General features: G+C 37.3%; 1 protein-coding gene and 1 long non-coding RNA gene across 4 annotated transcripts; one reads left to right on the forward strand and one right to left on the reverse strand.

The window, feature by feature from the left end:
- Positions 1–27,966, reverse strand: LOC140947351 (uncharacterized). 3 transcript variants are annotated; one of them, XM_073396431.1, is made up of 8 exons: positions 27,835–27,966; positions 14,994–15,319; positions 13,078–13,803; positions 7,681–8,893; positions 5,765–6,171; positions 4,701–4,935; positions 2,877–3,478; positions 1–2,281 (listed from the first exon to the last, which is right to left on the reverse strand). In XM_073396431.1, the coding sequence occupies exons 2-8, from the start codon at positions 15,201–15,203 to the stop codon at positions 2,246–2,248; spliced, it is 3,429 nt and encodes a 1,142-aa protein (XP_073252532.1). In that variant the 5' UTR covers positions 15,204–15,319; positions 27,835–27,966; the 3' UTR covers positions 1–2,245. The 3 variants fall into 3 exon arrangements, with proteins under 3 accessions (XP_073252532.1, XP_073252524.1, XP_073252540.1); XM_073396423.1 differs by lacking the exon at positions 27,835–27,966 and adding an exon at positions 21,523–22,070; XM_073396439.1 differs by lacking the exons at positions 13,078–13,803; positions 27,835–27,966 and adding an exon at positions 21,523–22,064.
- On the forward strand, positions 5,950–9,409 carry LOC140947370 (uncharacterized). Its single transcript, XR_012166961.1, has 2 exons — positions 5,950–6,074; positions 9,153–9,409. It is a non-coding gene; the product is annotated as an uncharacterized lncRNA (long non-coding RNA).

A 27,966-nucleotide genomic window follows, 5' to 3' on the forward strand; every position in this document is an offset into this window, starting at 1 on the left:
TATGGTCATTTTCAGTTACATTTATTGTTAATTAAAAACAACAATGATCGATCTTTGTTCTCCGGAAAAGTGTACTCTCTAAAACGAGAACACAAAATTATTGTCTTACATAAAAACTCGTTAGTACGCTCAGTGAGGCATGTGAAATGAACAGTTAATTCCTCGCAAAAATGTGAATTCGGTTGTTCTACATTTGGACCAGAAAATACACTACATAAATTGTTGTAAGCTGTTACAGTTACGTCAACGTCAATCGCCTTAAGAAAACAAAAGTAAAAATACAATTTAGCGCATAAAGGACTATAACCTTAAACGCTATCAAATTTTAAAGAAATATTGTGCCTTTTTTGCCGGATATGTCATTTTTTAGCCTTCTAGAATAAATATCTTTTAAAGAAGCAGCTAAATCACTCCTAAATTTATAATAATAACGTATTTACATACTACTATATATTTTATGTTTTAAAGGTACAATGAACAAAAAAACGTTGGAGACAGCATTAGGGGTGACGAATAACTACAGACGTCAATACCCTGATTTAAAAGCCACGAATCTCGCTGGAAAAAGTTCGGGAACTCCGAGGAGACAGAAACGCACTAACCCGGCCTGAGAATTGCAGACTAAACTCAAACAGTTCTGAGCTTTCAAAATTGGATTAAAATTCTCCGAGGCCCACCTTTCTTCATGTATATGCCACTCGCCATTCCTACAGTGTCCCAAAGAAGAAAAAACTTGAAAAACATAACAGCAATAGAAAGCAAACCATCCACACTCTTTCTTTTATATAAGAAAGTCTAATTTTGAGGCTGGGGCTGAGCATTCTTTTTCCAGTTATTTATCTATTTCTTTTTTTTTTCTTTGCGATTTGAGCCTGAAAACGTTAACATGTTCTTAAAGTTGTAATAAAAAAAACACATTGTAAAATGTCTCTAAGTATTTGAGTTGGTCCTTTTACACGTTTTCAGTTTTACATTTGTTTTACCTTTCATATTTATGCTATACTCACGGAAAATAAGCAAAATTAAGACGTTTTGAAAACGACTCTCAGCCTGAGTATAATCTTAGTATGTTCTTAAAACTTTTGTAAATCTCAGCCTAGTCTTTCTCATACAAAACTAAGATTCATATATACAAAAAAATGTGCTTGGGGTTCGTCTAGTCTCGCCATGCAAACAACTTAGTATATACATTAACAAAATTTTTAAAGAAATGATAACTAAAAGTAATTACTTGTAACTTACATCTACGTAAACTAAACTAGTTCATACATTAACAACAACAAAAACACGAGTATATATGAAGCAGCTACGTTAAAAAAGACCTTTACGTTACATCATCACAAAACGTTTACCTTCTTCGAACACACACATGAAAAAGCATCTTTAAAAATTAAACAACGCCACTAAAAATGAAATCTCGTCTTTGAAAAGCAACGTTATAAATAAAACACAACGTCTTTGCTCTGCTGTTAATTTCTTAACCCGATTTAAGTTTTCCCCAAGAAAAAGACAGAGCGATGCCAAGAACGTCGACACTCTGACCTTGAAAAATACCAAAAAACCTGAGAATTTTCATAACGAAGAAATTTGTGTCATTTTCTTCTACTCCCTGTGTGTAGTTAATGAACACAGAAAGAAAGTTACTTTTTGCTAAATGACCCAGGAATCTAAGTAGTCTGGAAGCAGTTTACCAAATCTTGGCCTACATTTCGTCCATTACACATAAGTACCTACCCGAAGACCAAACGACGGAATTTCAACCAAGGACGAAATCTAAAGATGCGAAGCTAAAACGAATTTTGGGAAACGTTTGACGAAGAGAAGAGAGTACTAAGCCTACGTACTTGTATTTTTTTGTCGTAAGAGTATCACCTGCTTGCTAAGAAGGGAACAACTCCACGCATGAAATTCGCGCGAGACGAAGGGTCAGAATCTTTCGCGGTCCACTTGCAGGTGATGTTCCACTCTCGCGATTTCCCAGAACACAGAGCTTAATCACTGGTTAAAGATAAAAGAGCAAGGGATTCACGCAACCGAAAAAGAATGCAAAAGAGTCTCTCGAGAGTAAAGAGATACATTTTATACAATACGCCCGCGCGCCAAGTCTTACGCGCGTGGCAGGCTATTTTCGGCTAGTCCAGGTGTTTCCTTTGAGAGAAAAAGAGAAGTAAAATGTATTTCTCTGCGAGTAACGTTTCCTTTTTTCAGTCCATCAGCTTATACGTGATGAGGAACAGTCTTGCAGTTATTTTTCACTTGTTTTCTTCATCTGTTCAAAAGCCTGAAAAAATGTGAGTTTAAACGGTTAAAAGAGAGATTTTTGTGAAGGACAAAACAGCGACATCGTAAATTTTGCGCTGCAAAAACAGCAATATAAACAACTCTGTTTGTATCATTCTAACATTACAGCCATGGTCAAAAGCTCAAAGGCCGTCAACATGACAGGAATAGAAAAGGGAGGGGAGGGAAAGGGAAGGGAAGGGAAGGGAGGGGAGGGGAAGATGCAATGGAAACAGTGTGAAGAATATGTATGATGATATCAGAGTCTACAGGATACAGCAACTATAGTCCTGCATTTGGCCTTCATGGTCTATAACTGTAAGGGCGAACTTAAGCTTGCTCACTCGCTATTTGAGACTGCCCTACCCACCCACCCCCCCCCCCTCCCCACCTCAACCAGCCACCCTCTGCTCTTACTCTAAGGAAGTAAAAACAGGCATGCAGGAACCAACTCTAGGTGTCACCTTTTTACCCAGGTACCTGCCTCATAGAGGTGTCCGTTTAGAGAGAGACGACTATATAACAAAATTCACCATAGCCGCGTTTTCCAGTTTCTCTTTTCTTATTCCTAAACTTCAAGTTCAGTTTCTCCTTACCTTAATCTGTGACAACACACTTCCTTTCTGCGTACGTTCACTGTCTGGACTGGAACTCGCCTTGGAATCAACCTTTGTGCCATGTCCGTCCGCCGATCCCAGCTTGCATTCCTTACTGTTCTTCCGATCAAGTGGCTTGGCTGGGTTCACCGGCGCTTTTTTATCTGCCGTCTTCTGAAACCTCAACTCCATAACTTTCAGATTCTTTGCTTCGCTCTCAATTTCCAGTAGCCTTTTCTTGGTTCTTGCTAGCTCACACTGCGACTCGTGAAATTCAGCATCCGCATCTGTGGTAGCTTTAGACTTGCTGGTCGACAAGTTAAAGAAAATTTTCCTGTCTTTTGCAACCGATACCCTCCTTTTAAGGTTGTCGAGCTTTTTCAGGAGCTCCTCCTTTTCCTTTTGCAAGCTCTCGCTTTTCGCCGAATAACTCAAGCTCTCTTTGGTTTTAGGAACAGTTTCCGGGTCTTCGAAGTTAAGCCTGTTCAGAGCGACCAACGAGGGTTTCTTCTCCTTGGAGTTTCCATCTTTTTTCAACTGTTTAGCGTACTCTTGGAATATCATCTCTGTTTTTTCCATCTCCTGTCGTTCTCTGTCTGGATCTATAACAAAAACGCACAAAAATAACTTCAAATAGGTCAACAACAACTCTTTCTTCAGGTTATAAATAGCCTGCGTATATACCCCCCCCCCCCCCCCCCCCTCATCGTTCACCACCGCTCGGGGTGTTTCACGAAACTTCCCAACGGCGAGGAGTGATACGAGGCGGCTGTATCGGCAGGATATCTTACAAGTTAATCAGAGAAACTTTATCATGAGCACATACGGGTATCACTAAATCGTGACATAGCACGTGCATTTAGCGCCAAAACTAATGGATATTGTTACAGTCAGGTTTACATGAATCGGCCAGCAAAAATGGCACTTAAAAGAGTACTATGGTATATTTCGACGCCAAGCGTGGGAATGAAAGCGTGGTTTCTCATCCGCTTGCTTAGGAAGGCAGCGCAACTTCTTTCAGCCAATCAGAGCTCAGCAGTGCAAACTTCGCTTACCATAGGCTGCGAGTACACTCTTACTTTTCTTTTTAGAGTTAGTGGGGTGGTTCCGTTCACGGAACACATACATGTTAGCGGCGAGCGGCGAAAGCGCAACTTCGAAAAACGACGGCCGCTTAGCGAACGTACGTTCTGGGATTAGAATCTGACGACTTCTTTTCTAACAAACCGACAGACAGTATACTAATGGCCAATATTGGGTAACCACAAATTCATGCTACTGTCAGTTTTTTGGGTTACGAATATTTTTGCTCATTATGTGATCTCTACACTTAAAGAAAAAATAAGAAATAGCTAGTATGGTGCAACAAAAGGAACTCTATCGAAAGTTTGTACGGAACATCAAATTTTATAAAAACATTTCCTCAGATAACAGAGGCGGATCCAGAGACTTTACTTGTGGACACTGTTGTGTGTATGACTACTACTCAGTGGTGACAAATTCACTTCCAAAATTCGTTTGTCTCAGGGAACATTCTTTTGGGGGGAGGGGTGGGTCGTTACTCCCAGCATAATGCATATATGCCTATTTTTGGTTTGCAACCACGTGACAAGGCGGCCATGTTGGAGGCCAAAACAACTGATTTTTTATCGAAGAATTTACATGAAAACAGAGTTTAGTTCCCGGAGGAGAGAAATGCTTTTGGTCTTGACCACCAACATGGCCGCCGTGAAAAAAAAAAAACCATTTTTCTATTTATATAATAATAAAATAAAAATTAATAATATTCATAATTCGGAGGAGTAATACAATTGCATGGCTTACCATAAGACTGCGACTCTTTTCTGTTACGACTCTCGACAGTGTTTTTCACGTCAGCTTTTTTCGTTTCAGCGTCTTTCGTTTCCACAACAACTTCCTTCTTTCCGATCAATCCGTTCTCTTTCGTCGTTTTTGAAGTGGTGCTTTTCTTTACACCCGATTTTTCTTCCATTTGGTTGTTGTTTTCATACAAACTTTTCTTGGCTAAAATCCCTTGTGATACTTCTTTCTTTCCAATCTAAAAATGCAAGCAAGAAAAACAAAGTTTAAAACTAAATATATACACGTTCAAATCTCTCTTCTTGGTTTCTTACTTACAATAATGTAACGGCCATGATAGGTTACAGAGATACAAGTAGCCATGGGAAATTTTGTAATATTTTGATGTTTTTCTTTCTACGCTTAAGCGCATCTCAAGCCCTTTTGGAAGCATGTGCTTAAAAATTAATCAATACCAATAAAATAAAATCATGACCGCAATTCCATGCATTAACACCAATTAACAGTTTTATCATCTTTTATCTACAGTGACTGAAGGTAATTGTCACCTATGCCTTCATTGTACTAACCGAATGAATTTACAGCTATACCACAAGAAAACAAGTTGTTTTTTCACTGTTGATCAGTATACTTTTTCGTTACAAGTAAAATAGGTGCATCTTTTTACTATTTAAATCAATTTCAGCACCCTTTTGTCGATCGCTTTATGCAGATTTGCGATCGCGGGCCGAAGGTAAAACACCAATTCAGAACTTCGGTTCCGAACTTTTCCGAACTATTACCATAGGAATGTCGGCCCCAGTCCTCGCAGTGTTCGTCTCTGTCAAAATGGCCGTCCACAGACTACCTTGAAACAGGCCGGCGTTCTAAGCACAGGTAAAAAATCCCTAATCTTATTTATTCGCTTCCACTGCAACGTAATGATTAAGACAGCAAGGAATACTATCCCAGTGGCTCAAGGCAAGCAACGCGGGCAAACCGTGACAGGAGTAGAATCTTTTTTTCGTGGACACCTCAGAAAAGATAAGACAACTGCAATAACAATAACAATAACAACAATAGCTCACCGGTTCCTCTCCTTTCTTAAGCGCTTCTATCTTCTGTTGCACTTTTAATTCAACTTCTTTCTCCTCAACAGTAGCTTCTCTGAGCACAAGATAACCACCGTCCTGGTTTCCATCATCACTCACCGCTCCTTCATTCTCCACACCAACCTCCAACTCGTCTTTCTTATTCTCGTCGTCTTTATTTAACAGATTGTCAGTTATCGACGATGGTCGGTCAACGTAACTAACTTGACCGTCAGTAGAAGAGTTTCTTTCCGCTGACCCGTTGGTAGCGCTGTTATCTGTCTCACTGATGATTTCTGTAGTTGAGGTGAGTGATGTTGCTTGCTTCTCAGTTGACGACTTGCCTTTTGCCGTTTTGGTGAGGGTATCGGCCAGTTTGAGAATTCCTTTGGTCAGTTTAGAGCCTGAGTAACAGAATATACTGTAAGTTAAACTGAGGGGTGGCACGTTTTGTGCATGGGAGCCACAAGCCACAAGGGGGCGGGGGGGGGGGGGGGACACTCAACAAAGTTTGGATCAATTGGGTTTCTGGGTAACTCACCACTCTCCCTCCCTTAAGTGAGAAGTAAGTGTTAATGTTGACTTAGCGTGGCGGGGGGGGGGGGGGAGGGGGGATAGTCGGCCCACACATCGTCTAGAATTAGTATAGTCTGTCTATACAGAAGGCTTAAAGTGTCTGTGATGCAGGCTAGGGGGATTACGGGGTTTTCGTGGTCAGTTACCCTGAAACATCAATTGCCCAAAGTTTTCTGTGGGCAGGCCCTGCCCTGAGATACGACCCCTTCCCTTTTTTTAAAATATACCATTTTTGAGAGGTAACCCTTTCGTAAACCTTCTAATGACAAATGGTACCCCATTCACATCCAGATGTATTTGTATGGGGATGCCATGTTGGCATCTCTCTGAGAGGGGCCAATATGGTGGCTGAAAACCAACAGATATATCTTCCATTGAGTTTTTTTTACAAAAGCATGAACTCACAAACTAAGAAAAATGAAAACAAATTAATATAAATATTCTCAAAGGAGCTATGTCATCATGTATTAACTTTATATACCTAACTCAATAAAGGTTGTTTTGGCAATTGGGCATTGGCTACTTGGACATACAGAACAGTGCAATAGTTTACTTAAGTCAATACAAAACAATAGATTCCGAGTGCCCAATTACCAATGCCCAAAGCAACCTGAATAAGCTATATCACTTTAAAACACTAGATTTCCAGTGCTGGGCACCCTACATTTTACAGGTTTAGAGTACAGGGCTCCCTCCAATTTTTCTTAGGTAGTGTTCACAATTGGTGCCCAAGTGCAGTATCTGCTAGGCAATAATGTGAACACATCCTTTTTTAAGTACCCACGCTAGAAACGGGTCCCCTTTTATAAGTTCTGGGGCAGCCCACTGCTTTGTACTCGCTGCTAGGCTCGCTGCAAAATGGCGTCTGACAGGGCAAAATGGAGTAACCATGTATGTAGTTACACATAAGGTCCTCAAGGTGTGAACACAACACTTATGCAGGAGGAAACGTGGCTGAGTGGCCAGTGCGTCGGACTCGCAATCCGGCAGTCCCAGGTTCGAGTCCTGTTCTGGTGACTTGCTGGATTTGTTCTCGGTCATCCCAAGTTTAAATCCTCAGCCACGCTTGTAACAACTAACTGGTTGCCTCTTAATTGCCAGTTGGGGTTTTTAATCCTGTTATGTTGTATTTGAATTATTTGTTTCTAAGTATTTTATTGGAGTGCCTGTAAACTAGCTGGATAAGCTAAGTGTACTTTCCACCATAAACAAGCGTTTAAACCTTTTTAAACCTTATCAACCATTTTGTGCTAATACCCAGGCGCTGGTTCCCATGCGCCAAATGTGGACAGTCCCATAGAGTGAACCCTTGCCAGTACATGATTACTAACACTGACCTTTGCTTGCTTTATCCCCTGGCTTGATCTGACCACCCCCAGCTGGACTTGTAGGGGTCATAGGGCTGGTGGGACTGGTAGGACTTCCCTCGGGTTTAGCAGTATTCACTCCATCCCATTTGATTACTTTGTCAGCATGAGCCACTGAGCTAGCCACTTCTTCATAAATCTCATCATCTGCCCATGACTTTTCAGCAGCGTCGCTTTTGTCTTTCTTGTCCTCCTCATTTAATGCTCTCCAACTGGCCGGTAGCTCGGGCGGTAACGGAGGAAGTGGTCCCAGTTCTTGATGACTAGCAGACGGAGACGATGGCTTGTGATTTGCCACATGAACTGTTGACCCAACTTCCGTGTAGCCATCATTGTCTTTTGAAGAGTTTGCACTTTGTACTGAATCCACTGTCTGAACTGCTATCACAGGCTTTTCTGTTGATGTTGAAAACTTCTTCTGTAACTCAGGAGAAATTACAGGACACACATAGTCATCTTCATCCTCTTGTTCAAACACCTCTGAACTTGACTCTGTGGGAGAGGTGGCAAGCTTAATGAACCCTGATTCAATGAGTAATGCTTTTTTCCAGCGTTCCCAATCTTTGGCGTTCTTGGCCACAAGAGTGAACTGACTCACGCCATCTTTCATCACCTGAACAGCAAGCTTGCTTTTCTCCTCCTCGCCTGCTTTGATCTCGCTTCCTTTTAAATCCACTGTCATTTCAGGGTCATCGTCTTTGATTGTCTTATAACAGTAAAGTTTTTCTTCCCTGATCAAGAACCACCGTTTGGCACTATCATTTCCCTTGTGAGCATACCCAGCCAAAGAAACTCCATCTTGGGGACTCGAGAACAGTTTGTCCTTCTTTCCCTTCTTCTTAAGCCAGTGAAAAAACTGTTTCTTCTTTTTGCCTTTCTGTTGCACTGGCTGTGCTTGTGGGTTTGGTGAAACTTCGCCATCTGATGAGCCAGAGTCAAACTCATCAGTAGCAAAACCATCATCCTGGTGCTCATGTTCGCCGAGACCAGTCTGATTTTTTAATTGTAATTCCGCCACTGCCTCATACACATCTTCCCCAAACTGTCCACCACCATCAACCTCATCTGGTATTTTTGGCAATTCACCAAATTCATGATTGGGAAGTTTGGGTAGCTCTTTGTTTGGATAGCCATTTTCTAAAGGTTCTCCGTTGACATAACTTACAGCAACACTTTCCTCACTCTAGAAACAAAAACAAGCAATATTAACATTCAAGCATTGGTGACAACTAATATTTCAAATAATCATCACCTTTTTTAAGTATTTGCTCATCCTTCTCGTAGCCAAAATTTCTCAAGAGAATTATTTTAAGCTGAACGTTACCACATAAAATAGTTGACTGTTGTTGTAATAAAAGGACTATCCTCATTAGGTCCCCAAAATTTTGCTTTTAGTAAAATAATCCAATTAATTGTTGTTAAATAATTTCGCTTTGCATTAGATATTGCATCTAAAGGCAAACGACATGCAAGTTGAAGAGGATGAATTTCAAGGCTCTAAATCTGTAATCAACACATTCAAACAGGTTATTACTATAATGCAAAAAGAGACATTTCAGTAATTGTTTAACAGTGGCTTGTTGTTACACCTATAACTTTCAAGAGCTGACCACACTTTTCATAATTTGCAAGACAAGTAGATACAGGCTTTGTGTAGCATTTGACAAATGACAATAACAAATAAACTTTTGAAACATGGTGACTAGATTGTAGCCTATAACTTAGTTCAAATTTGGTTATCTTACAGTTACATGGCTTACAATACAACAGCAGTAGGCCTTTTTCCACCAAACATAAACTTTTTTCTCTTCCATGCACATGCTTGCTTTAATATGGCAGTAATTACTGGAGTACCAATATTGTGTTGTCAAATTAAAGCAGGAAGCTTGGTGATATTAGTGCTATCATAACATCTCATGGCAACATCAAAATATCAAAGATCTGCGGTGCCTTTAAAACTACAACCTTGCCGCAAGCTTCAGTTAACTCTTAAGAGAAAAATTCAATATCAAAATAAGTATACTCTACAATGCTTTGTTTAAATATCATGTGCTAGTAAAGACAAGAAATTGTTTCAAAGCAAGACATGTATCAACTCCTGTATTCTCATAATGTTTGTGCTTGATTAAACTAGGGATATTGTGAGGAGAATTTAGATGTTTGTCACCACAGACGAAAGGCATAATGCACTTACAAAGTACAGCATTGCACACAGCAATAATACAATATTAAGTCATAGTACAGAAAACACAAACTTCTCTTCACTAAGGATGCTTATTAAGGGGCAGAAATTCTAAGAATCTGAGACTTGCTGAGGCACCGAGACCCTGGTTTAAAAATCAGAAACTTAAAGTTTCATCAAATTCACTCACAAAATTTTCAGATCAGGTTTAAAATTTTCTGACACAATTTCCTGGGAATCATTGGCCCCCTTTTTGCTGTGTTATTCTGGAATAAATCCATACTCCCCCCTTCCCACCATACAGGGTTTTTTATTTTCGAACCTCCACCACCCCCCCTCCCCCTTCATCTATGGAAATTCCAGAACTTTATATGACTTTTCTCTTGAAATTTTGGTCTTTACTACTGCCTCCCCCCTAGAATGTCCAGTAGAGTCTTCCTCCCTGTGGGGTAAATATGGATATTTTTGGGCACAACATTTTACAATGAACCACTATCCCTAGCAAATATAACAAATGTGAAAGCCAATCAAGTGTGGTTTACATGTTCACTTAGAACACACCAGACAAATGGCTAGACGCATAGAGACACTCTTACGATAAAAATTGGCTACTCAAGCAATACAGCCATCACAGCACGAGCCAGTGGTTGATTGTGGGTTTGCATTAAAGCAATTCATTAGGTTGCGGTACGTGAGTCACTTCAATATTGTAACTCTTGTTTAGGAAATACCAAACATTGATCACTAAGGCGACAAAGTTATAGGAATAATGTTTCATATCCTGTTAAATGAACAACAAAACTTTAATTTTTTTCTTGCAGTTGCAGATTTAGAAAGCAATAATTTTAATTACCACTTAATTTTTTTTATTTTTATCATGAATTTTATAAAAGTTCCATTAATGCCAAGAGTATATTGAGTCTGCAGGAACAACTAGAAAAGACGAGAACTTCTTCAACTATATCAATTTTATATTACCAGTACTCAGTTATTGTCAAACCTATACATGTTCCATATTAAATAATAAATTCGCAAAGCCCTGTTTCATCCTATTTCAAGACTTCCTTGTTACATGTAAAAAGGGAGCGCTAAAGACTTTTAGCTGAAAATACAGTGAAGTGATTATCAATAATGGCCATTAACTGCCAGTAGAAACTTTTAAATACAGGTGCATATTTTAAAAGAGATATTCAAGCAGATAGATGGTAACTGATTTTGAACATTTTTTTACAAATTTGACACTATTTTCTTATTTTATCTTTTACGTAAGTTTCATGTAGATTGCCAAGTCCAATAAAACAGAGACCTAGCTTAATCCTCACCTCCTGTGTAAACAACCTATTTTTCTGGCCTCATGTAGCTTATTACAATAGATGTAATTTTAATAACATAATTTATCCAAGAAAGATATTGAAAGTGCCATGGTAAAATTATTTCAAGTTGAATATTTGATGCTTTATTGTACTTGCGGCACCAATTAAAAAACTAATCAATACAAAACTCTTTTAAATAGAAAACCATAATATATCTTTTAAATGTTAACCACAATGTATCAACTTTTTCATTTCATTTAAATTATACTTTTTTGCTTTTTTTTTATCAATTCATTCCTCAAATATCATTAAAATATAAATTTGGTAAAAAAAACAATGAATTGGTCATATGCTGCAATGACGGTGAGGTCACTGTGATAATTATATCTAATATTGTTGCAACTAATGGTTCAAATATAAGCATAGTATAATAATTATTATAGAAGGACCTCGAAATTCATTTAGCATATATTAACACCATAAATTAAAGTAGACACAAGAAAAACGCTATTATCTTTTGCTAAAGTGAACTGTCACAGTAAGACAGACACTCTGGAGCAGGAACTAAGTGCAGTGTTCTCCCTAAATTTTAGCTCAGCAGGTAAGAGACCATTCCTGACAAGTAAGGCTAAAAATATACACCAGGGGTGCACTTTCCCGCGAAGGAAGTGGGATGAGGGTCATATGGACCCGCCCTCACTGGGAAATTTTTTATAGCTAAGTTCTCTGAAACATCAATATCATATTCTGTTATTTTAAGACCTATTTTGGGGTAATCTGCTGTTGTAAGTTATCTGCCTTTTGATCTGAGGTTAAAAACTTTAAAAAAATTTAAAACTTAATTTTCAAAGAGCCACACTGGGCTTAATTAAAGATCTCTTATTATATGAAGTTGGCAGTATGCCTTTTTCCCTTCAAACTGATAGTTTAAATCTTTAGACAACACTTTTAAATGTGTGATTTCAATAATTTTATCCTATCTTAAAATGCTCTCTTTCCATAACGCGTGGCCCATACAAGAAAGAAGATTGTAACTTGTGTATATTTTAAAACAACTTGTATAATTTCAAGGACCCCGTAAGCGGTTGCAGGTGGTATTAAGTGTTGCTGCAAGCAGTAAATTTTACCGGTTTCCTGATAAGGAGAACACTGTATTAAGTGTCCATCTTTAAAGGCACTGTGTCACAACTGTCTATTTCAGTTTGTTAATATTGCCAATTACAAATCTTTATTCACTTTAGAACTTAATGTCATCAAGAAGTCACTTATGCACCACAAAATCACAGCCTCAACCCAAACAACATTCCCTCCTAACCATTTTAGCATTAAAATGACTGTTAAAAGCAACACAAAATAACTTTGAAGAACTGTTAAGCTAGCAAGTTTTGAAAAACAACACTTGCAATCCATTTGAATCTTCTCCCAGTTTATCCATCCCTACCTTTTTTGGCATCAGTTGTGTTACATACATGTAAATAATGTTTTGAACAGTTACACTCAATTTGGCAGCGGTTTCCACTCCAGCTCCTTTACTTTATAAGGCAAGAGAGTTTAAGAAAAATGATTCAAGCCTGGCAGGTACCAACTCTACAAGTCGGTTTTTTGGTGGTGCCGGTCTTCTAGTTTAATGTAGTTGTATCCCCTTTAGAGAGAGTTTAGTGGCTTCATTTTATTTATACGTCATGTTAATTTCTTGTTTAGCAAGAACAAAAATCAAATGGTTTTTAAGCGTTAAATATTAAATATCATTCCACATTTTTATTATTTAACTCTTAGAAATCACCTGATTTTAATAAGTTCTCGGAATTTTTAATTTTGAGCTTTACTGAATTTAAGCATTTTTTTAGCTTTATGGCAGTTTAGAAACTTTACCTTGTTTAACCCAGAAGAGTTATTTTGAAGCTGAGTTGAAGCATGTTTAGCATCTGATTGTAATGAACAAGAAATCAGTTGCTCTTCACTTTCTTCTTCTTCCTCCTCTACTATCGCTTGCATTGCAGGAGCTTTATGACAAACAGGTGTTTTTTCCTCAGACTTTGTAGTCTGAGTGGAAGACTCTTTACCAGCAGATGCTGCCACAGTAAGAACTTTCATCCACTCTTTTAGTTCATCATTGTTTGAGGCAACAAAAACCCAAGGTGCCATATCAGATTGGGTTAACCTAAACACGGGGGTGCGCATAAGTCTGTCGTCCAGCGAGATCTGACAACACGGCATTATGATAACATCATATGCCACTTCGTCTGGATCTCGAGAAGGAAATATACACAGATGTTGATCAATTAGAACACACCACCAAAGCTTTTCACTGTGTTTCTCTCTTAGGTAACCTGCAAAGTCTGGCTCACATAAGTCCTCAAGGGAAATATCAAACAGGGCTGCACTGTCACGTTTACGACTCTTTCGTTTGTTTACTGGAGAACGGTTAGAGTTGTTTAGTTGATTTGAGCTATTTAGGGCTAAATTATTGGGATTATCATCATCTGTACTGTCCGACTCCTCATCTTCGTCAAAAGGATGATAAATGACCAATTCACGCAGGTCTTTTAAGTTTAATTCTTCATCCAGGTTACCATGTTTATTATAGAGATAGGAGGCCTGTTAGGTTAGAAATATAACATAGGAAGAACAGTGATTTTAATAAATTGATTAAATTATTTATACAAGGATTAACAATACATTTGTATGGTAGTTGAGGATGCAGTTTAAATTTGTTCAATTTCCTCTTAAAATCAAAATGACCAGCTGCAGTTGGAGCTCCTAAGAGGGGTATACTGGATTTAAAGTGACAGGGATGATCTAAAGGGAGAAAAATTGAAACAAAAAATCCCTGGCCCAAAAATTAGCCCCCAAAAATTTACATACCAATTTCCGAGACTGAAGAATACACTACGGCAAAGGAAATTCCTGTGACAGTAAAGCTTGGCAGTGATGAATGAATTAATCAACTAAGCAAATTGAATCCTTGTTGGATGAATGCAATTGCAATGCATTTAATATCAGAAAATAACAACAAAACAAGTTTGCAAAAATGTACGTTACAAGTACAACTATGCAGCTGGGATAGTTATCACTGGGCACTAACTCAAATCCTTAAAATGTTTTGAATAACATCCCAAAAAATTCCTACTTAAATCAAAAACACTTGCAAATTTTCCTGACCATAGAAATCTTAGAATGGAAAGTTTACCCCCCACCCAACCCCCCAAAAAACTTTGATTATTCCCATATCTTTAAATCAGAAGTACATCACCTCAGGAGACATTCAGAAGCTTTTCACTCATTATAAAAATTATTTAAAATAGAAAGGCATGTTATTGTCCATTAAATTAAAAAACTTTATTTTTGGTGAACCTTATTTACCACTTACTTTAATTTCATTCGTAACAATATACGGTGATAAACTTAATCTTTAAAAAAGGCTTCTTAAATCCATACAATTTAATTCTTAATAGCATTGCAAATGTTTAACTGGCTTCGCCAATTAAGGCAGCTGAATTTGCATGCCATGGTTTTCAACCAAACACACATACATAACATTATTAAATTGCTTTTCATCTTTTCTTGTTATCATTTCCAACAGGCCGGAGAAATCAAGAAGCCCATCCGTAAGAAGCAAGTCTCTTTTTTATCTCAGGTAATTTTTATTTTTCCTTTGTTTCAACTTCATTAGCATACATTACTATACCCAAATACAAAAAAAAGAGAAAAATAACCTGAGAGAAAAAAATTAACTACAACTCATACATATAACTTCAAAACCAAGGATTAATAAGATAACCACATACCTTTGTAGTTCTAGTTGCTTGCCAATCTTCTAAATTATCTGATTGATTAATTTCTGGAAGAGAACCACTCCGTTGGATTCCTTCTTCTCTAACACCATTTTCAAAGTCACTTGTGTCATTCAGTGACTGATTAGACACTGACAGTCCAGCATTTAGCAGTTTTCCTTCCTTTAAGTTGTTATTTCTCATATTGTTCAAAGAACTATTCATTCCTTCGACAACTGTTATGCATTCTTTCCTTTGTTCATCTGCTTCAGCACTCAGTGATTCCTTAGGCAGTGTGCTCTCAAGAAAAACACTTATTTTGGAAAGTCGTGCTTGGAATTCTGAAAAAAAAGGCCAAAAAAGGATCAGTGAATTTTGCTACCCTGTTTAAGACAAGAGACCTTATCTTACAACCCTGATTCATTTCATTTTACATACAGTCAGAAAATAAATTATTTTAATATAAGCAATTTTTGAAACTAAAATAATGGAATTAGATTTCTTGGAAAACAATAATATTGATGCCACAAATTTAGACCGCTCATTGCCAAACTTCACACTATTTGGAAGGCTTCAGTCCAAAACGAAACTCTATTCAAAACGCTAAACAGTAAGACTGGACATGTACACATTGTTTGGCTCAAGACTCTGAAAACCATACCCTTTTCAGCAACACTCACAGAGTACGAATAATGGAGTACCCCCCCCCCCCCCCCCCCACTCCTCCACCGAAGGAATGCAGGCTTTGCTCAAGCAGCACCTATTGGCCCCTATCACTGTACTTTTGCACTTGGGGGACAAGTTTTTGCATATTTAGAAAATCAAATGCTAGCTAGGTTTCACAGGCTCAGAGCACAGGGCTCCCCACAATTTATCTTAGAGCACAGCTTTGGTAACAAAGATGAAATTTAAGCTTTGTGTAAAAATCCCAAAAGTGAGAAGTTAAGCAAATACAGTACACATTGAATAAATAGTCAACAACTGAATCAGTAACTCGAAATGGTCTCCAGTGAAGGTACAATTCCTGATAGTATAAGGCTGTGCACAATAATCAAAGTGCCAAATTTACCACTTTCACTCCTAGACTACATTATAGCGGATTATTTGTCGCTTAAATATATTATGTATGTTACTCCTGTGGTATTACTATATGCGAAATGAAACCTTCTTGGCATCAGGATAAAATGTAATCAATTTTGTCATACCAATAATAATATTACACAACTCTGCCAGTCCACACAATTTTTCCCAGTTAAATGCTGGGCCCTGATAAAAAATTCCAGGTCTTAGAGAGAGGCACCGGTAGTTGTAAATATACCCCTCACACAAATTTTTCTTTTGTGGTATAATAAATCTAAAGAATATAAAGAGTAAGCAGCTGTCAAGAAAAAGTAATAAAAACCCTCTGAATAAAATGAATAAACTGCATATTCAAATGCAATTTATGAAAGTTTTGAAATAAAGAGGATATTAAATGAGGAAAATCATATTATTGTGCTGTAGTATATGACTATGTAAGACCACAAAATACAAAATCAAATCTAAATAAATAGAATTGGGTAGAGAATTTAGATATTGCAAAAACAGTACCTGACAAATGTCAAAGGATTAAAGAGACAGACATAATACAAAAAATACAACCAAAATGTTCGAACAGAGCCATATTTCAGTAAGATGTAGCAAAAAATAGCTCGCAGTAAAGTTGACATTTCATTTCAATCCAGACTTATCCTTTCAAACAAATTTATTATTTATGATTTTCAATTCAACAGTTTTAGAAAAACTACTCAATTCTTAATAGCTGTAAATAATTAAACACATTCAAAAAAGAAAATTGATTAAATGAATTTACTCATCTTTACAATGTCCACAACAAAATTCCATCAGAGATACATCTTAGTTGAAATGGGAATAATTGTTAAAAGGTTAAAGCAATGATGAGCTTTACCTTTATATTAAAAATGAAATGCAATTAGTAAGTCAAACTAAACTTGTTTCTAATGAAAATATACAGGTCTTGCTGCTCTATTTTTATTTATTTAATGTTTGGAATGTTTGAGACCAATATAGACTTCGATTTTAGTTAAACCTAAAATCATGTAAAATATAAAATAATTTATTGCGTTCTAAACAATTATCCTTTCTTGACAGCTAGCACACACAACTAAACATAAAACTGGCCGGGCTACGCAGAGCCAATTTGATGAGAAATACTCATGTTATATGTTAGGTAATTAAGTGCTAACACGAATTGTTATAAAATAACTAAGATTAGCATGTACATTCTGATTGGTTAAAAACCTATGGTTTATTGTGCCAGTAAACTCATAGAAAACTTAAAGTTATTTTATAACAGCATATAGATCACACTTTCCATGGGTTTACCAGTAGTGTGATAACCTAATTAGCATGTTGAGAGAACACTAGAAAAGCTTGCAAATCACTCACCTTCGGCTCATGACTTACAAGCTTTTCTAGTGCTCTCCCAACATCCTGCATGGGTTATCATGCTGGTAAACCCATAGAAAGTGTGATCCATTGCTTAAATAAACTTGAGTTGAAGGATATAGTTAGTTAGGAGGCTACATGTATTAAAGAACTAGGATGCTGTATATTATTACCTGTCCATTTTTGGATCCAAAATTTTAAACTTTATCCCGACTTTTTTTCCAAAATAATAATTTCTTTTTCCAGACTCAAGGTTATCAAATAAGTGATCAATACAGACCTTAAAAAACGCAGGAACAAAGTTTTTTCAAGGTGCACTGCAAACGTAAGGGTGAGATTGAATAAGGTCTGAATAAAACAAAACAATTTCACTTATCAAGCACTCTTTTTGTGGCTTTGCAAAAAGAAACACGCAAAACCTTTTACCATTTTTCCAGACTTTTTCCAGGTCTGGAAAATTGTCGGGCAAATTTCAAGACTTTTTCAAGAATTCAAGACTCGGTTGGAACCCTGATATTAAACTCTAAAAGCAGAGGCTATCCACAGTTAACCTTCCTCAAAAAATTTCTTGCTGTAAATTCTCCACCCCTAACCATCTCCACCCCCCCCCCCCAACCCCTTTTTGCCCACCCACACCCCTTAGAATCTCCAATTATTTTCCTTTAGGTATCTGGGGTTTTTTTTCCACTCAGAGTGAGGTCACAGGCTGAAACCCTCGCCAGGCCACCAACCAGGGGCTTATAAAAACCTAAAGCTGTAATGACTTCATCATTAAGTGATGCTGTTACATTACAGTTGACTCTCTCTCAACAGACACTGGATCATTTTACGTTTCTGTGAACCTGCCCACCTAAGCCAACATTTTGCCCTAAGTAAGAACTAAGTGTTAATATTGGTTTAGGGGAGGGGTAGGTGGGCAGCTTTACAGAAACATAAAATGATCCCAGACACCTTGGTAAAATGGACACCTAGAGTTGGGCCCCGCCTTTCTTTACTACCTTTATTTGACTCTCTACAGTGGAACCTCTATTCAGGGGACTCCCATGGGACTAAGGCAAGTGTCCCCTGAATGGAGGTTGGACTGGGGTTTGTTAATAATTTACCAACAAATAAAATATTTTTCATTTATTCTGCCTCTGAATCTACAGCAGACATTATTTCAAGCAGCTGCGATGTTTTGTGTTGAATTCTCACGAGTGCAGAACATTGATTCAAGTGAGATAGTTCACCAACGTTTTGAGAGCTGTTGCCATTGTGCCCAGTGAACACTTAAACTTTAGTGGCGGATCCAGACCGTCAGGCAAGGGAGGGGCCTGGTCATCCAGACCCTGAGATAAGGGGGGAGGGCTCAGTCGCAAAAAAATTTTTTCCACCCTTCAGGCCTCAGTTTGGTCTAAAAATAAGGGGTGGCCCCGCCCCGCCCCCCCAGGCCCCTCCCCTGCATCCGCCCCTGAACTTATCAACCATTTTGTGGTCAGTCACTTTTTGAGTGCTAAGGTGTCCCCTGAACAGAGGTCTCCCTTGAATAGATATATAGGTTCCACTGTATAAAACAAACATCTCTCTAAGACAGTCACACTTAGTGCTGCATGGTCCCAAATTAAAGGTGTTCCCTTTAGAGCTGAGAGTTGACCGTATTTACTTTTGTGTCCTCGTTCCTCCAGAAAGCTATTAAATTACAATATGACATTAAACTCAAACTGCTCCTAGGGACACAGACAAGGGTGGAGTACTTTTAAATATATTTTATGGAGGGAGGGGACTGTTAAAGGTCAAAGAGGGAATTAAAGATCCAACGACGCAACAGTAATGAGAATGTTGCTCAAAAAGTGAATTTGCATTCTTCCAGTCTTTATCCCCATTATTCCTACTTACATACTTTGTCGAATGTAAGCGAACCCTCCTGAATTTGAATTCCAAGGGACCATATTCAAGTTCAGAAAGCGAAACAAAATTTTGTTGTTGCTTGTTTACCTTCTCCATAGAACACAAAACTAGGCATTTTCACATCATTAGTCGTGCAAAACCAGCAAAGAAATATACAAAAAAGTGTGCTGCACGTACAAAGTTGCTTTTTTGCTTATTAAACCTAATTATTCTTTTAGACGTTCTCTTTGCCATCACATCATTTAATCTTTAAGTCCCTAATACCCAGGAGGGAACTGAGTGTCCTCTCCTATTAAGACCTGTCTTTGCATGTGCATATCTTGAATAAATTAAGATAAGTGTGACATATGTTAGTGGCCGGGTGAAATGGGAATGGATATTTTTAGAACCACACATGGAGAAAAACAACTTTTTTCAACAACCAATACAAGATTCAACATCTAAGGCTTACTATCACTAGGAAAAAATTTTACCTGTATGATTTTTCAAAGTGGGTATTAAAAGGTTAAGAGGTTTTAAGCAAATAGCAGAAAATCCAATTCACACCTTCATATTTTAAGAGCTATGCAATAATAATTATTCTTAGCATTAAATTTTTTGAAGCTTTGTAACCAGTGGTACTCTCAAACCTGGCTGCATACAAACTAGATCTTAAAGTAAAGTATACATCATTCTACAACTTGAATTAATAAATATGTAATTCTCCTATTTTTTTATTGATAGTTGTTTAGTTAATAAAACTTATAATCACATAACGCAATTGCCTGATGTTTTAGCTAAAATTATTGTACTTTAACTATTTGCAAAGGTGAAATCTTATTGAGTTTAAATAATAATAATAATAATAATAATAATAATAATAATAATAATAATAATAATAATAATAATAATAATAAGTCATTATGTTTATATATTATTATTTAGTGACCACGTTTTTTTAAGGTTAGAGGGGAAGAGATCTCGACTAATCAAGTACCAAATTTAATATCAAGGGCATTTGAAAGCAAAGTTTAACATTGTCATTTCAAAACGTTTAAGAAACATGTTTATAGAATTATAGAAGTTTTTAGCTGAAAGATTTTCACTAAGTACAGTATTATTCTCTTAATTCTAATGAGATGTAAAAAGAAACGGTTTGGTTTATGTTTGAATCAAATATTGATCTATTCTGTATATCTAACACAAACCTATATTTTCAGCCCTAAGGGCGCTAATTAAATTGCCATTCTTGGGAAAATCGCCTCAAATTTACACCTGCCCGTACAAAACTAGAGGGCCCTTCTGAAAGCTATTTGAAAGAACCCATGAATAAATGTAGGCAGTTTGGTAATCTTCCAAGATGTGTAGTTGACACTGATTCAGCCTTTGAACCCTTAGAAAAACCCCATTCTTAGAGAGCAAATAACGAAACATCTGTTTCAGAAGGCTAAGTATTTAGTTAAAATGATATGCAAATACGTTTTCGAGGCATGAAAAAGAACAATGTATGGTTTGTGTCAAAGGAAATTCTACAACCGCAACTTAATGGGTGGTTTGGGAATAGATTACACTTGGTTTTATTTTCATATCGGCGCGCCACCGACTGCGTTTTTCAGCTACAAATAAAAGATTTTAAAACGTGGTTTGAGAAACATTTCTCAACCGTGTAAGTGCGATGCGATGCATGATCGAGAGCTCCGCGCGCGATCATTAAATTTCCCTGTCAAATTCACTGCTGATTCACTAGATATGACAAGTGAGTAAACAGACTGACAAAATTGCATGGGAGTTCAGAACTGATCAAAGTCTAGTGCGACAATTCATTCACGGAAAACTTCAGAAAGACTGTCCTTTGGAAACAGATTGTTTCATTTACAAATATTTAAAGTGAATTAAGCACCTCGCTTCGCTTCACCGGGTTTATATTTATGTGGTATATTAAAAACATTATGAAAGCGAAAGCGCTAAATTATATTATAGACAGACCAACGCTTATTTAGTAGTTGTCTAAAAAACAGCAGGATAGCTTGATAGAGATCCAAGAATACGCGCGCATTATGAACTCACATGTTAAGAATCGTATTTGAAATACGAGTTAGTTTAACTAGTCTGGGCTAAACCTGTTAACACCAAATAAAAAGCCATGTTCTCGGAGGGTTTTCAGCGTATTAAACCACCCGATTACTGCCAAAAACTCACAAAAGGGCACTTAAATTAAGCATAAACTTACCGACCAAGGCATCCTCTGTTAAAACAGCCATGTTTCAACGAGATGTTTCAAGACGGCAGTTTTGATAAATTTGATGGATTCGTAACAACAAACGCGAGTATACTAATCGCTCCAAAGTGTACTGTGCCCTTCAGCTAAGAAATGGCAAATTTTGACGACCGTAAAAACACGCCATGACATCTGCTGAAGTGGCTCATTCAAAATGCGGAAAACCTCTTCCTGTTGAATCCCTTAACTTTCAGCCTCTGGCTTGCTCGGTTGCAAAGTGTTTTTCACAAGTTTGTCACAACTGTCTTGTTTTCATAAACTTGCTGACCTCTCAAAGAATAGGTCGCATTTTTGAGGCTTTCATTGTTTTTACATCCATGTGAGTTGTCTATTATGACGCGTTATCTTGTATACAATCAGCTCACATGTCACATCATAGCGACAGACGTCATTGTCACATAGCGTGACCGTCCTCAAGCCTCCTTTCCAGTCGATTAAATCGACGAAAAGTTACTTCATTTCACGCGAAAAACAACCGAAACGTATCAAAAAGCACACCAACGCGAAGGTTTCCACAACATTTAATCTAATTTACTGTCTGGCTGTCGGATTATTAAGAGCTTCCTCTATACTCTAGAAACCGTACAAGAATATCATTTATGTCATGTTTATTCAAGGACTCAAGATACTAGATCAACACACAACCGACATACAAACAGGAATTACGCTGCGTAGCTCGCGCATTCTTTTGCAAAAATTAAGTTACATTCCTTCCATTGAAAATATTTTTTAAACTTCAATTGATGTAATTTCGTAGAAAAATAAAGGGAGGTCGTAAGACACTTGTGTTGGTCCTGACAGTAATGTGATTGAATGGAATTTGCTACGTTCGAGTTAACTGTTACTTAATAGCTTATGTTAATTGCACAATTACCGCTATTCCCATAGAAATATTTGGATCTACAGTATCGATATCCTGGCAATTAACTAGACCCCGGTGTGGCAGAAACATAAGACATAAAATACTGCCTCAAATGAGATTTACCCGGCAGACTTAATTTCGTAGCATAGCTAATATCTGAGGCATCTTTCACTTCTAGTAAAACATCCAAATCAAATAAGGATATTAACACGGACTCATTGTTTTTTTAAAAAAAAAAACCGCATGTGCTCCTGAAAACCGTTGCTGGGGAAGATAAGAATCAATTCTGTGTAGCTTTCAGAGCTTTGCTAGGCTAGATGATGACGTCATGAGACACGCCTAATATCAGTTTCGTCTGGGTAGCTTGCCATCATTGCCGTATTTATCAGTTATTATTATTATTATTATTATTATTATTATTATTATTATTATTATTATTATTATTATTCTTTAAACGTTGAAGTCTGCTCTTTTCCATAAAATCGTAGATTAAGAAAAACGGCAGAAATGTGATTGGATTAAATGTAACGTTGCAAGTTACACGTGTTACCATTAGCTGCGAAACTCAAAGGCATGATAGCTAGTCACCGAAAGGGTCTCAATGGGATACACGATTTCACTGTTTAGAGCCTTTAAACAGGGTGTCGCTTTGGAGACAGGAGAAATTGGAGGTTGGCTATATTAAAAATATCTACGTTTGTGATACCAACAATTTTTCTTTTCTTAAAATTAAGGGTCATACCAGGCTCTTGATAAAATCCACTTTCATGTTGTTAGTATGAAAGATTACGTAATTTTGTATGCAAAACGAAATGAATCGGGGTAATGAAATAGGATATCTTGTCTTGACCAGGGTAGACAAATGAACGATTGTTGTCTTAAATAGGCAGGGTCGAGATTTGAAGGCATCTGCGGAATACCTTTGCCAAAACATCCCTTCAGTGACCCCCCGGGGATACTATCTTCTAATGCGGTTTTCATCGGAAGTCATTTCACTGTCATTTCACATTCAGTTTGGCTGTCTCTCAATACTAACTAAAAATTTTCGAGCAGCTTTCACAACCAAAGACAAAAAGCGATGTAAACCATCATCTTTAGATCTCTTTAATGCACATCTGCGTCAGCGATCTCAATATGGAGTTCAGACAAACATCTTTGAGGAGCTACGAATGTTACCTAGCACTAAAATCATGGTCTCAGAAAATTTTAACCCAACCCTGGGTACCAAAGGTTTTTTCTCGCGTGCAGTGGGCATGCTTCGAGGTCGGCCGCAGGCCGTGCGTATGAAAAGTCTCTGACACCAAGGGCAATTTTGATCAGAACTCGATCACGAAATCTCGAAAACGTTTCAGAAGTCCTATTTTGTGGGTTTCTGTCCGTCTCGGAGTCTAGAAGTGAGCGTTTTGCTGCTAAAGTCTCAGGTCTTAAAGCAAGGATTCCTGCGGAGTCTCTCTGTTCTATTAGCCACTCCTTCTTTGTGAGAGCTAACGATTTGTTTAAAAAGAACGCAGATATAGCTCGAGAAAGTCGCGAAATTTTAAGGACGATTGTGTGGTAGGGGGCACCAATTTGTCCCCCGCCGATACTTTGGGGAATTTATATCTTCCCTTGCTGTAGACGTATAACTTTCACAGTATCCAAATGTTAAGGTGCTCTTTTCAGAGGTGTTGACGCGTTTCAGCCAAAAGATCGTCATCTAAACTTGACAAATTGGCATTGTTATTAGCCATTTCGGAGTTGCGTAGGGAACTTGGGCGAGTTTCAAATTTAAACTAATCGATAAACTGACACAACCATATAAAAGGTTATGTTGAGATTGGTCATTTGACCAAGTTTGGTACTCTTAAGTTGAACAGGGATCAAGTTATGACTCTTGAAACATGGTTAAAGATCCATAACATCTATAATTTTGTGACAGCGTCCCAAAACCATATAAACTCTTTACAATTTTTCAATTTTTCCAACTGTAAAATTCGTCATGCATCTACTACTTGGAAGGAACTAATTCGAAAATCACTGTGTTTGCCCTTTTTTAGGAATATCACAGAAATCGTGAAAAAAATTAAGAGTTTATAGAGTGTTTTCACTCACGTGGCCAGCATCTATGCAAATTTGTTGGAACAAAAGAAAACGTTTGCATAAGAAAAGAGTTCAACTCCCAGAGGACTGGTTTGGGACACAAACATGGCCGTTGATTCATTGTTTTGGGACACCAATATGGCCGCCGTGACGTCATGTGAAAACACTCTATATGGTTTTGGGGGACGCTGTCACAAAATTGCAGACGTTTGTATGGATCTTTAACCATATTTCAAGAGTTATTACTTGATCCCTGTTCAACTTTAGAGCACCAATCTTGGTCAAATAACCAATCTCAACATGACCTTTTATATGGTGGTGTCAGTTTATCGATTGGTTTGAATTTGAAACTCGCCCTAGTTCCCTACGCAACTCCGAAATGACCAGTAAAGCTAGAATTTTTTCCCAACAGCGTGTCTTTCATTGGTTACTTCAAAGTCACATGACATCCAACAATGGTGATGATTCCCGCCAAGAGTCTCTAAGTAGCGGTCGTTCCCGGCGCTGAAAAAAAAACTGAGATTCGACCTGTGATATTACGTTACTTTGCAATCTTCGGGATGCCACAGTCGAGCTTTCAAGCCATCTAGAGGGCAAGTCAATTTTGAACCGTACTGATAATAATAGTGTTCGCCAAGAAATGAATACACATACGCATATTTGCAAACTTGGAAAGGCGTCCAAGCCTCTCTTACATTTTTGCACTTATTTTTCTTGTTTGAGATGGATGAAACCTCGTTCAGTTCTTGGATGGACTTAATTCATTTTTGCTTCTATTATTTCCAATGAATATTCCAAAAAAAAGAAGAAATCAATGGCCGTTAATTCCATGCACCACATGTTCCCTATCAGCAATTTTACCTTCCTAGTCCAAAATTTCTGAACTCTTACTCTTGAACTCAGTCGGAATAATTTGGCGATTCATCTAGAGCATCAAAATTATATCAACAGCATTTTCCTATCACTTAAAGATTTGATACAATATATATCTTCTTGTTAACACCTTTTACTGGTCTAATATATTTCTTTCTGTGAGCCAAAACGATTCAACGTATTAAGCCTTGTGGGCACAATTTATTTTTTTCGTTTATTTATTTATTTATTTTTTTTGTATTACTCAGAACTGTATTGCTATACACTCTTTTTTTTTATAAGAATATATTTTATAAGAATATCGAGGCTGAAATTTGCGAAATTTTAAGAATATTTTAAGAATAAAGCCGAGGCTGAGATTTTGAAAAGGATGATAATTTTGTGTCTTGAAACATCTGTTAATACAATACAATTTTATGTTTTTAACTTATCCGTATAACATTATTCCTTTCTCTGAACGGCGAAACTAGCCAACAAAACGAAAAACCTGCACAAGCTATAGCAAAATGTTCAACGCTAATGACAGTTCGATGAACGGTATATGTAATACATATGTACAGTATTCTGCACAGAAACGGCCAAGTGTCGTAACGCGATACAGATCTAGATACCAAACACTTGTAATTGATACCCCAATAAATTCTAAAACGGAAATGTCATAAGCTCAAATTTAAGAATAATACAAGAATATTTTCAGCCTAAAATCGGCAGAAATATAAGAATATTCAGCCTGGGCCGGAAAAACAACCTTCTTATAAAAAAATAAGAGTGCATTTGGAAAACTTAATAAAATTTTAAATAAATGCCGCCCCTGATGAAATTTGTGCGTTACGTTCATGGTGATGGGGTTCCAAGAGAAGCTGAATAAGAAAGTATAAATTAGCCTATATAGGCTTGACGGATTTAACGGCGAGATTTTGAATATGCCACTCAAAATTTTATTTTCGTTAGTCCTTGGTAGAATTAATACATTCTTAACTGGCGTAATAAACTAAAACCTGTCAGATGTTATGTAAAATTATGACCTGGATAAGAGCATCAGATTTGGAGAAATTTAAAAGGAAGGGCGCCAATCGGTCTGTTAGCCGTTGAGATAGGAACAAAAACTTCATTTTCCGGTATCGCAAGTAAGGAATATGATTTTTGAGTTGGATCAATGCCATGTAAGGGGGGTTACTCCCTTATATTTGCCTTATAGGTATGTGCCACCCTAAAGGGGATGGTTTTTGCTCGGTTTTGATATAAAAATGGGTGTAGACCGCCCATTTTGGTCTGGAATCATGAAGGTATGATTTTCGAGGAAACTACCGGAACATATGAACGTATTTATCATTTCAATTCCAAATGAACAAGATAACAGAGAAATATGCTCATTCGAAATGGATCATATTATTGAGAAATCTTTTTTTGTTGGCGTTCTAATCTAACTATATGATGACATAATTTTCTTAAGGTGCCAGGTCTGAAAACGAGTGTGAAAATGACATTCTTTTGGTGTGAAATAGGGTCAGGATTTGGAGAACTGGGTGGCACACCCCCACCAAGAACTTCCAGGAGTAACCCCCGGGATTATTGTTAGGTTAAGATAGGGCTCTGTTTTTCTTTTAGCCACTAAATTATCCATGGATTTAAAATTTACAATTCTGGCCATGAAACAAGACCAAAGAAAGAAGAAATAGAAATTTTTTCATGTTTTCATCGCTGATGCGATTCCAAGAAAATCTAAAACTGAAAATCACTTTCAGCGTTTATAGTGTAAATAAACTGACCACAATTAACCATTTAAGGAGATAGTTTTTCTCATCTTTCATTTTAAGACTGTGAAACAATTATTATTCAGACCACGTTTTGTCAATTACCGAAGCGACAAGTATTTTAAAATGCGCTTTCACTCATGTCAAACCTTTCTTGTTTATTAGTTTAACAGATGGCTACAAATCCTGCAATATCATATAGCATATGGATTTTTTTAATGTTCCTTCGAGTACATTTCGTTAAGATGAAGTCGTAACGCGTGCGTTTGCAGAAAACGAAATATTTTTCTGTCATTGTTAAAGCTGATTAGAATTTCAGCATAAAGGCCTTGTTTCAAGAAGGAAAATATATTTTATGAATAATCGCGCCTTCTTACTTAGCCATGGATGGATACTTTTCAAGACCTGCGTCTTTTAATAATTGGAGAACGAAAAATAGGAGGAGAGGTACAGCAAACCAAGTAATTATAATCTTCATAGGGTAAGTAACCAGTAAGATATTTTTACCTTATTTACTTTATGCCAATAAATTTTTTTTTCCGATTTATGTAAAACCTTTGAGCACAAAAAACCTCTCTTCCGCTCAATACAAACAAACGGCTCGTTCGCTGTCGACTCATGCGCCAGGGAGCGTTATTTTTCATAGCTCGCGCGAAGTTCTGCTCGAATCAGTATCATTGTTTTTAGCTGTCTTACCTTTACATATCTTTGATCTTTTTCTTCTCTTCTTGCCACCTACTGTAATCTCTCTTTGAGTTTTCCACTAAATTTTCTGATTCATGTCGCGGGTGACGCTCATTATAAAGGAATCCATTTTTCACCTGCGAC

Source organism: Porites lutea, chromosome 1 (assembly GCF_958299795.1).
Source record: "Porites lutea chromosome 1, jaPorLute2.1, whole genome shotgun sequence".
Taxonomy (NCBI): Eukaryota; Metazoa; Cnidaria; class Anthozoa; order Scleractinia; family Poritidae; genus Porites; species Porites lutea.